The 10,475-nt window shown below is 45.7% G+C and overlaps 1 protein-coding gene and 2 non-coding genes across 4 annotated transcripts in view; all 3 read right to left on the bottom strand.

The window, feature by feature from the left end:
- Positions 1–262: 262 nt before the first annotated feature.
- On the bottom strand, positions 263–346 carry Trnal-cag (transfer RNA leucine (anticodon CAG)). The gene has a single exon. It is a non-coding gene; the product is annotated as a tRNA-Leu (tRNA).
- Positions 347–358: 12 nt separating this feature from the next.
- Positions 359–431, bottom strand: Trnar-acg (transfer RNA arginine (anticodon ACG)). Its single transcript has one exon. It is a non-coding gene; the product is annotated as a tRNA-Arg (tRNA).
- A 1,812-nt stretch (positions 432–2,243) lies between these two features.
- Positions 2,244–10,475, bottom strand: part of LOC143301102 (uncharacterized) — a 15,246-nt gene continuing 7,014 nt past the window's right edge. For both annotated transcript variants that reach the window (XM_076615154.1, XM_076615153.1), the window contains exons 2-4: positions 10,045–10,475; positions 6,610–6,751; positions 2,244–4,567 (exon numbers count right to left, since the gene is read on the bottom strand). The exon at positions 10,045–10,475 is cut by the window's right edge and continues 491 nt beyond it. In XM_076615154.1, the coding sequence (XP_076471269.1) occupies positions 4,334–4,567; positions 6,610–6,751; positions 10,045–10,475 (807 nt within the window). In that variant the 3' untranslated portion in view covers positions 2,244–4,333. The remainder of the gene's footprint in view (positions 4,568–6,609; positions 6,752–10,044) is intronic.

Raw genomic sequence — 10,475 nt, 5'->3', positions numbered from 1 at the left:
AAACACGAATGTACTCCCAAACACACACACGAAATACAGGCGCACACACACACACTCACACACACAACAATAGCATATGCGCATGCGCACACGAACACACAACAACATAAACATTAACAACAACAGTTTCAGTTTCAGTAGCTCAAGGAGGCGTCACTGCGTTCGGACAAATCTATATACGCTACACCACATCTGCCAAGCAGATGCCTGACCAGCAGCGTAACCCAACGCGCTTAGTCAGGCCTTGAGAAAAAAAAAAAGTTGTCAGAGGTGGGATTCGAACCCATGCCTGGAGAACCAGACTGCGACCTGAACGCAGCGCCTTGGACCGCTCGGCCATCCTGACAGTTAAAAAGGACGAACCTGCCAGGATTCGAACCTGGAATCTTCTGATCCGTAGTCAGACGCGTTATCCATTGCGCCACAGGCCCTTGACTACAACAACAACAACACACAACTATGATAAGAACAACAACACGACACTAGGCCAAGTGCACTCCAACTGTGCAGTTCTTTGTTCTTTTGGTATTGTCATATATAAGATAAGATAAGATAAGATAAGAATAACTTTATTATCTCCACCTGGAGAAATTTGGTCAAGTGCATTATCACAACATAGACAAGTAAACAACATGGGGACCATAACTGTAAAAGCCAACAACAGCCCCAACAAATATTACGAAGATACAAATGTAAAAAATATCACATACATCGTTTCATACATACATCCACACACTGCAGGTAATAACTAGTATTCTTAATGTAAAAACAGAAAGAATTAAGAAACATTATTTGAATATAATTATAAACATAGCCTACTATACTGCACATTGATTATAATAGACGGATAAGAATAAAGATGAATTGCGGAAAACCACAACCAGATAATCAGCACACACCCGCACCGCACCCCACCCCACCCCACACACGCAGATAACTTGATCAAACAAGAGTAATAAACATATGTTTTCAAATAAAAGCATTTCACACATTCGCTTTTAAAAACATTGCAATTAAATATATTGCAGAATGGCGACATTATGTGCAGCGAGGGTCTGTACATAATGTCGCCGGCGACAATAATGTGCCGCAACAGGGTGTTCAGCCCTGACACGGACCTTAGCTGTTGCTGGGCAACACGATTGGATTTTTGTCACTGCTCAGCACAAGATGTGTGTGTGTGTGTGTTGAGGGGCGGTTGCGCGCGTATGTGTGTGTGGGGGGAGGGTGAGGGGGGAGGAGGTTGTCAGGGGTGTGTGGGCAGGGGAATGTGGGGGTGTGGGGGTGTAGTGTGGTCCAAACATGTTCCACGAACGCGTGGTGCTTCGAGCAACGAAACCATACTCTTCTTCTTCTGCGTTCGTGGGCTGCAGCTCCCACGTTCACTCGCATGTACACGAGTGGGCTTTTACGTGCATGGCCGTTTTTACCCCGCCATGTAGGCAGCCATACTCCGCTTTCGGGGGTGTGCATGCTGGGTATGTTGTTGTTTCCATAACCCACCGAATGCTGACATGGATTACAGGATCTTTAACGTGCGTATTTGATCTTCTGCATGCGTTTACACACGAGGGGGTTCAGGCACTAGAAGGTCTGCACATATGGTGACCTGGGAGATCGGAAAAAATCTCCACCCTTCACCCACCAGGCGCCGTCGCCGTCACCGTGATTCGAACCCGGGACCCTCAGATTGAAAGTCCAACGCTTTAACCACTCGGCTGCTGCGCCCGTCAACGAAACCATACGACATTCCTCTCATTGGACGTCATTTTCGTCTTATGATTATCAGTATTATCATCATTACTATTATTGTTGTTGTCATCATTATCATAATGGCTATTCTCAACGTGACTGCCTCGGCTGCTACAGTCACAGACTGACAGACAACGTGTGATTTTGTTACACAGTGTGTCACTGTTTGTTGTACATTGTTCTGGGTTGCAGGTTTGGTCGCACTGGCATCCGAAAAAGATCTCTGGCGAAATAAAACTTTCAAAGTAACAATAAACTTTTCCAGTCCGTCCAAATCTATGGGATTTTTTTTTTTTTTCCCCCAGATGCCATAGGCATCCGATAAGTGCTGGTTCTTTTCTGCAGACTACTTTCAACAAAGACCTTCATATTAACGCTGCACAAAATTATCTGTACTTACAATAAAGACCCTCATAATTATTAACGCTGTACAGACTCATTCATGACCCTTTAGCCCACACACGCGCACACACAGAAGCAAACACATTAAGTTTTAATCCAACTTTAATACATAAAGAATAAAACCAACATTAAACTTTACTATCTAAAGAATATAACATTGTAAAATGATGAATTCTATTTTTTCTTTTATTTCCAAACAATAAACAAACAATAATAATAATTTTAAAAATGTATAAAGATGTCCAAAAAACATGAACATTAAAGACTGGAAAAAATGGAACAGTCAGGAACTATTTGCCAAAAGTCATTGTTATTTATCTTATTGGATTTCAATGGAACGAAGATGTCCCAAAAACATGAACATTAAAGACTGGAAAAAATGGAATAGTCAGAAACTGTTTGCCAAAAGTCATTGTTATTTATCTTATTGGATTTCAATGGATCGCAAAACAGGATAGCAGATTATGAAAATATCAGTTATGGCAGCAGTTTCCAATCAAAAGAACAGTTTGTACGAGTTTTCTCATTCACAACTTCCCCTGATGAATTCAACAATTTTTATTTGGAATTTTTCAAACATCGACAGCATCCTTTCTCAATATCATAGTAATAATGAGTATCATTTAATACCCTTGCTTACATCAAGAAAAAACCGAAATGCTTTCTCACACTAGTATATCATGCCCAGCATCTACACCATCTTGATGCAGGCCCAGCTGCGCTGGACAGGCCATGTAGTTTGCATGCCAGACCACCGGCTCCCCAAGAAACTGCTGTATGGCGAACTCCAACATGGCAAGTGCTCCCATGGAGGCCAAAAGAAGTGCTTCAAAGACACTCTGAAAGCTTCTCTGAGGGCCTTCAAGGCTGATCCACAACACGTGGGAGCTGAAAGCAATGGACAGACCAAAGTGGCATTCAGGTGTCCACAAAGGCGCCAAATCCTGTGAGGCCAACAGAATCGCTGCAGCAGAGCAACGCAGACAGGCCAGAAAAAGCAGTGCCAGCAAGTCCCCGACAGCCGCCACCATCCCCTGTCCTCACTGCGTCAGAACCTTCCTGGCGCGGATTGGCCTGACCAGTCATCTGTGCACCCACAGAGCCCAACCCACCCACCCCCAGGATGACTAGATGGTCCTCATCGATCCCGACGGACAAACCACTATATCATGTGATCCCTTTATGATATTGATAATAATGATCAGATAACATTTTGATCACTACTGTCAAGCTCATCACCATAACAACCATCCTTATCATTACTATTTGTCATAACATACATCAAGTGTTCTGCCAAACAGAATACAAAAGAAAGACAACAACGACAGCGATCATGACGACGACGACTGAGAATGACGATGATAAATCTTTATTCATCCGACTCAAAATTAACTGTGCATCCACAGGCTCGTCACTCACACCACACAATCAATCTATATCTCTCTCAACCCACTGTCGAGTCCAACGCACACGATTCCATGATTCCAGCGCTGAAAGACATGATGCCCACGTCTCCACCAGTGGTCATTGTCATCTGTCGCATCACAATATCTCGGTCTCTAAGACGATCATCATTCACATCATCACCATTATCGTCGTATCGTATCGTATCGTATCGTATCATATATTGTATCGTATCATATTGTATTGTATTACTCTTTTGTCACAACAGAGTTCTCTGAGTGAAATTCAGGCTGCTTTTCCCAGGGAGAGCGCATCACGTCGCTATACCGAGAACACCACCATTTTTTGTATTTTTTCCTGCCTGCAGTTTTATTTGTCTTTCCTATCGAAGTGGATTTTTCTACAGAATTTGGCCAAGGACAACTCTTTTCTTGCCGTGGGTTCTTCTACATGCGCTAAGTGCATGCTGCACACTGGACCTCAATTTATCGTCTCATTCGAATGACTAACGTCCAGACCACCACTCAAAAGTCTAGTGGAGGGGGAGAAAATGCGGGGTACAGTGAGAATGGAACCAGTGCACTCAGATTCTCTCACTTACCACTCAGCCAACAATCCACACATTACACTATCCTCACATTCATCACCATTATCCTTTCAATCATCACCATTTTCACAATCATCATCACATCATTATCCTCTCAATCATCATCACTATCATCACAACCAACACCATTATCCCACAATCGTCATCATCAGCTGTCACACTCATTTACTACAGTCGTTCCAGTCCTTTTGAAGATATTTTTTCCCCAGTGATGAAGCCCTTGGCATTCAAGACGACGATTTTCTCCGGCAAGCGCACGTCTTCCTCCCGCCATGTTTCCATCAGATGTGCATGCAGCCCTTTCCCCATGCTGTGCTTCGCATAGTGCTCCCCAGGCTCTTTCCAGTTGAAGGTTAACCCTTTCTTCTCTGGCAAACAGGGGTACAGCGTGAGCTGGTGGTTCTGGTGAAAGCAGAAAGTCATTGACAAGCGTGTTTTGGTGAAAATATTTTTTCACACACACACACACACACACGCTGACAAGAAAAAGGAAAAAAGAAAAGAAAAAAGAAAGACTCTAATTTTAGTTTACTGAACTATTGGCTTTCGCCCTTAACTCTCTCCATACGAACGGCGAAAGAGACGACATTAACAGCGTTTCACCCCAATTACCATCATCAAAATATTGCAAGCGGAAGGCTCTTATACTGAAGACGTGGATGTTCACAAAGAATACCACAATTCTGACGACGGAAGCTAAAGGTTGGGTCATTCAGACACCCACTGGACATCCGAGGGGTCTGTGTAGAGGAGAAGAGAGGACTGGCCGTACTGAGTGAGTTAAAGTTGTTCAGTGTTGGAGACTTGGGACAAGAATACATGACGTAGACGAATATCACAATTCATTGACAGAACCATCCGCAATAAACGGAACACAACTACGCCCACTCAATCCCTGTTTTTAAGACCCACTGGTACATTTCTTCGAGCAGGTTCGATTCGCCTATCCCTGATTCGACTGCTACTCTTTGCCTCCACTCTCAGCGCACGACTCTACCGAGGGTTTGACCCACTGTCCTGTTTCGCCTACCCACCATTCCTGTTTCGCCCATTCAGTTGCTCTCTCTCAAACACACGTACACACACATACAGGGATGACCACACACACAGACACAGACACACCCCATACACTGGTGTGTATTGAAATGTTTGTGGTCAGATATCAATGCTCAGATCGCCAACAGAAACAAAGGCCGGGTGTTTTCATAGACGCGAAAACAACAACAAAACCTTGAAAGAAGCTGAAAACTGTATATACATGGGGATGGGAGGGGGAGCTGGGGGGGAGGGGGTTGGGGGAGGGTGAGACCTTGTTCATCCCATAGCTTCTGGTAGGTGTACCAAACCAGTACTTAGTAAGTTAGTAGTAATGGGGGGGGAGGGGGGGGGGGATGCCAATCAGGATCACCAATTTAATGATTGGCGCAGGAACAGACGTTCGGGAATAGACAAACTGGAAATAAGACGAATATGGATCACCTAATTCAGTGATGGGCGAATTGGGGATGGGCCAATCGGGTGGGGGGAATCAGGAATAGGCTAAACGGGAATGGGCCAATCTGTTGTGGGGGAAATCAGGAATAGGCTAAACGGGAATGGGCCAATCGGGTGGGGAGAATCAGCAGTAGGCTAACCGGGAATGGGCCAATCGGGTGGAAGGAATCGTGAACAGGCTAACCGGGAATGGGCCAATCGGGTGGGGGGAACTGTAAATAGGCTAACCGGGAATGGGCCAATCGGGTGGGGGGACTCATGAATAGGCTAACCGGGAATGGACCAATCAGGTGGGGGGAACTGTGAAAAGGCCAAACGGGAATAGGCCAATCAGGATGGGGGAATCGTGATTAGGCTAACCAGGTATGGGCCAATTGGGTGTGGGTAACTGTGAATAGGCTAACCGGGAATTAGCCAATCGGGTGGGGGAATCATGAATAGGCTAACCGGGAATGGGCCAATCGGGTGGGGGAACTGTGGATAGGCTAACCGGGAATGGGCCAATCGGGAGAGGGGAATCAGGAATAGGCAAATCGGGAATGGACTAATTGGGTGGGGGATCGTGAATAGGCTAACCGGGAATGGACCATTCAGGTGGGGGGATCATGAATAGGCTAACTGGGAATGGGCCAATCGGGTGGGGGGTATCATGAATAGGCTAACCGGGAATGGGCCAATCGGGTGGGGGTGGGGGGGGGATCATGAAAAGGCTAACCGGGAATGGGCCAATTGGGTGGGGGGGAATCGTGAATAGGCTAAAGGGGAATGGGCCAATCGGTGGGGGAATCATGAAAAGGCTAACTGGGAATGGGCCAATCGGGTGGGGGGAATCAGGAATAGGCAAATCAGGAATGGGCCTATCGGGTAGGGGGGGAATCAGGAATAGGCAAATCAGGAATGGGCCAATCGGGGGAACAGGCGAATAAGGGGACGACAGCCGTGTGTCTAACCTTGTAGGCATGGTAGATGTGCCACATGGTCCACATGGAGTCCCCACGGCCAGACTTGGCCAGGCTCTGGTACCACCCACTGGGCTTCAGGCCCGGCACCAAGGGGAGGAACTTGGGGTTCTGGCTGGCCTCGTGGTACCACCTGTGTGAAGGAGAGTTCACCCAGTAGAGGCGGGTCACATATTCAGTCCATACTTGTACTGTATTGTAAATTGGGGTTACTGTTGTGTTGTATAACATTGTAAATTGGAGTTCTTGTTGTGTTGTGTTGTGTTGTGTTGTAAACTGGGTGGTTCTGGGTGGCCTGATTGTATACCACCTGTGTGGAAGAGTGTTCACCATGAGAGGTGGTCACATATTTAGTTTGTATTGTAGACTGGGGCTCTTGCTGCGTTGCACTGGATTGGATTGTATCGTATTGTATTGTAAACTGGGGTTCTTGTTGTGTTTTACTGTGCTGTATTGTATTGTATTGCACTGTTTTTTGTAAACTGGGGTTCTGGCTGGCCTCATGGAACCAACTGGATGGAGGAGACTTCACCAGGACAGGGGGGTAACGTATCCAGTTTGTATTGTATTGTAAATCGGGGTTCATGTTGTGTTGTATTGTACTGCATTGTATTGTATTGTAAATTCGTTGGAAGAGTTCAGTAATGTAACTGTAAAACGACTGTGTGGGTGTATATATATATATATATATATATACAATACCAACGTGTATTCTATCTTACTTTTAGTTCGTGCGTTCAACGGGGCAGCAGCTACGTCGAAATTCTATTGATTCTACATAACACAAGTTTACGCATTCGCGTATAATGAGTGTGGGAATGATTTACACCTGTATGTAAACACACATATATATAGAATCTAAACAATGTTGATGGTGTGTGTGTGTGTGTGTGTGTGTGTGTGTGTGTGTGTGTGTGTATAACGGGGGTGGGAGGAGAGAGAGAGCGAGAGAGAGAGAGAGAGAGAGATTTGCGGGAGAGTGGTGCGGGAGAGGGGAAATATGGCAAAGTCCGAAATCTACACTGCCTTTGAGACCCCTTCCCTTGACTTCAGTACAAAATGAGAGACGCGTTTCACCTTAGGACTGACAGACCATGACGACCGAAATTTATACTGCTCCCCCAACACACCGCCCCTTATCTTAGCGTCGGTACACAAGGGGTAACCGGCTGACGAGAGAGTAGGCCAACGCAGCGACATTCTTCCCCAACGACAAGTACAACACGAAATCCCCTCGTATATGCTTCTTGTAGTGGTTATAGCCTACCGATAGACGATTTCTTCACTCAGCGATCCAGTGTCAGCTGGTTTTAACTCACTCAGTACGGCCAGTCCTCTCTTCTCCTCTACACAGACCCCTCGGATGTCCAGTGGGTGTCTGAATGACCCAACCTTTAGCTTCCGTCGTCAGAATTGTGGTATTCTTTGTCAACATTCACGTCTTCAGTATAAGAGCCTTCCGCTTGCAATATTTTGATGATGGTAATTGGGGTGAAACGCTGTTAACGTCGTCTCTTTCGCCGTTCGTATGGAGAGAGTTAACTTTTGACCCTAAAGCGTGACTGGCTGTCTTGATGTTCCACACACACACACACACACACACAAGCCCTTCAGAATGTGTGCCCTCAGCGAGGGACATGCCAAGCCCGTTATTGTCCACTTTCTAAGCAATTTATTCACTGAACACGCCAAGCCAAAAGCTTTAACAGCCACGCCCGTATCCTGGCTAATTTGTATTTGTATTTGTATTGCTTTTTGTCACAACAGATTTCTCTGTGTGAAATTCGGGCTGCTCTCCCCAGGGAGAGCGCATCGCTACACTACAGCGCCACCCATTTTTTTTTTTTTTTTTTTTTCCTGCGTGCAGTTTTATTTGTTTTTCCTACTGAAGTGGATTTTTCTACAGAATTTTGCCAGGAACAACCCTTTTGTTGCCGTGGGTTCTTTGACGTGCGCTAAGTGCATGCTGCACACGGGACCTCGGTTTATCGTCTCATCCGAATGACTAGCGTCCAGACCACCACTCAAGGTCTAATGGAAGGGGAAAAAATATCGGCGGCTGAACAGTGATTCGAACCAGCGCACTCAGGTTCTCTCGCTTCCTAGGCGGACGCGTTACCTCCAGGCCATCACCCCACATAATACAACCGAAGGGAAATGTTCGACAGTCGGCTTCAATTTCAGAGTTATTCAAGTGCAAGGCTTTTCTGTCGTACCTTCTGTTGACGTGAAGGAACCAGAAGCCCCAAAACCAATGTAAATAGAATTGACTGTTGTATCGAATTCACTTCGCAAACGGAGAGTTTTTGTGTTACGTATTCGTTTTGAAGACAACACAAAAATCATTCTAAAAATATAAATATACATGAATCTTATTGAGCTTGTGGATATCAGAAGTTGAGAAAAAATTACTTGGATCAACTTAAGTAGTTTACACAATGTCAACGCCAAACTGAAAATATTACTTGGATCAACTTTAGTTTACACAATGTCAACGCCAAATTGCATCAAGTTATCGTCTAATTGTAGTAATACAAGTACTATAATACTAAAGAAAATAACATTCAAAATAGTTTGTTTTTTTTTAAATTTGATTAATACCGAAAATCGGTTTTGTGCAGTGTTTGTTACGATCTGTCCAAACCGGAAAGCCGTGATGAAAACAGAGGAAGTGTAAAACTTTGATTTAGATCTAAATTGTGTGGGAGAACGTGCGCCCGAAACGCCAACCATGATTTTGACGAAAGAACTGGGACACACACACACTGATAATACATAGATATAATTATGTGTGTGTATCCTGGTTTTCTCTCTCTCTCTCTCTCTCTCTCTCTCTCTCTCTATATATATATATATATATATATATATATAAGTACTAGGTCCTCCTCCCACACCACCCCTCCCCCGACCACCACCCGTGTTTTCGGTTTCGTTCTTGCAGTTTTTAACTCAAGAATCACGTGTGAGCCATCAAGGCTTCGCCTCTTGTTTCTGTGCACGCACTTGCACGTAAAAATACACGCACCTGTGTGTGTGTGTGTGTGTGTGTGCGCGTGCGCGCGCTTTCCTGCCGTTCTGTGTGTGTGTGTGTGTGTGTGTGTGTGTGTTTCCACAATGATCGTCAATTGTTCTCCTTATAGTTCAGACTGGATTTCGGTTAAAACTGGGAACCTGTTATATATATATATATATATATATATATATATATGTATGTATGTATATATATATATATATATATATATATATATATATATATATATATAATTCTTTGGAGGATACGGGAAGGAGGGAGGAGGTTCGTGGCAGCAGTTGTAAGCGTGTAACCCTCCCCCCCTCCGCCCCACCCTCCTCTCCTTTTCCTCTTCTTCACTACCCCACCAAAACAAAATCCGAGCTGGACGGTAAGGAGTAAGTTCAGTAACTCACCTGAGAAACTCCCTCCACATCGCAGTGTTGGGGGAGAACCCCCAAGAGCCTAGCACGGGGTAGAGGAACACAGTTTCCCCGGACGGGCACTGGATGTTGCTGCCAGGGGACCCGTAGGCGTGACGGATAGACTCCCCTTGCATGCTATACCCGTTGACGCCCGGGTAGCCATCGTACTTCTCGTGCGCCTTCCGCAACCACCTGGCAAAGTACGGCGACACAGTCAGGTCGTCCTCGATGAAGACGGCGATCTCCGAGGCGTTGTCGCGAGGCACGCGCCACGAGGACAGCCACTGGCCCAGCACGCCGCCGTGGCGAGCGCGCGGGTGCACGTGCGCGGCCCCGTGCTTGAACACGAAGGAGTTGGCCACGCGGACGGTGTCCTCGTTGATCCGGTCGTCCTTTCCCCTGTCGATGTGGATGTCAACCTC

The sequence above is a fragment of the Babylonia areolata genome, chromosome 27 (assembly GCF_041734735.1).
Source record: "Babylonia areolata isolate BAREFJ2019XMU chromosome 27, ASM4173473v1, whole genome shotgun sequence".
Classification (NCBI taxonomy): Eukaryota; Metazoa; Mollusca; class Gastropoda; order Neogastropoda; family Buccinidae; genus Babylonia; species Babylonia areolata.
The sequence above is the reverse complement of the archived record's forward strand: the minus strand, read 5'-3'. Positions and strand labels throughout refer to the sequence as shown.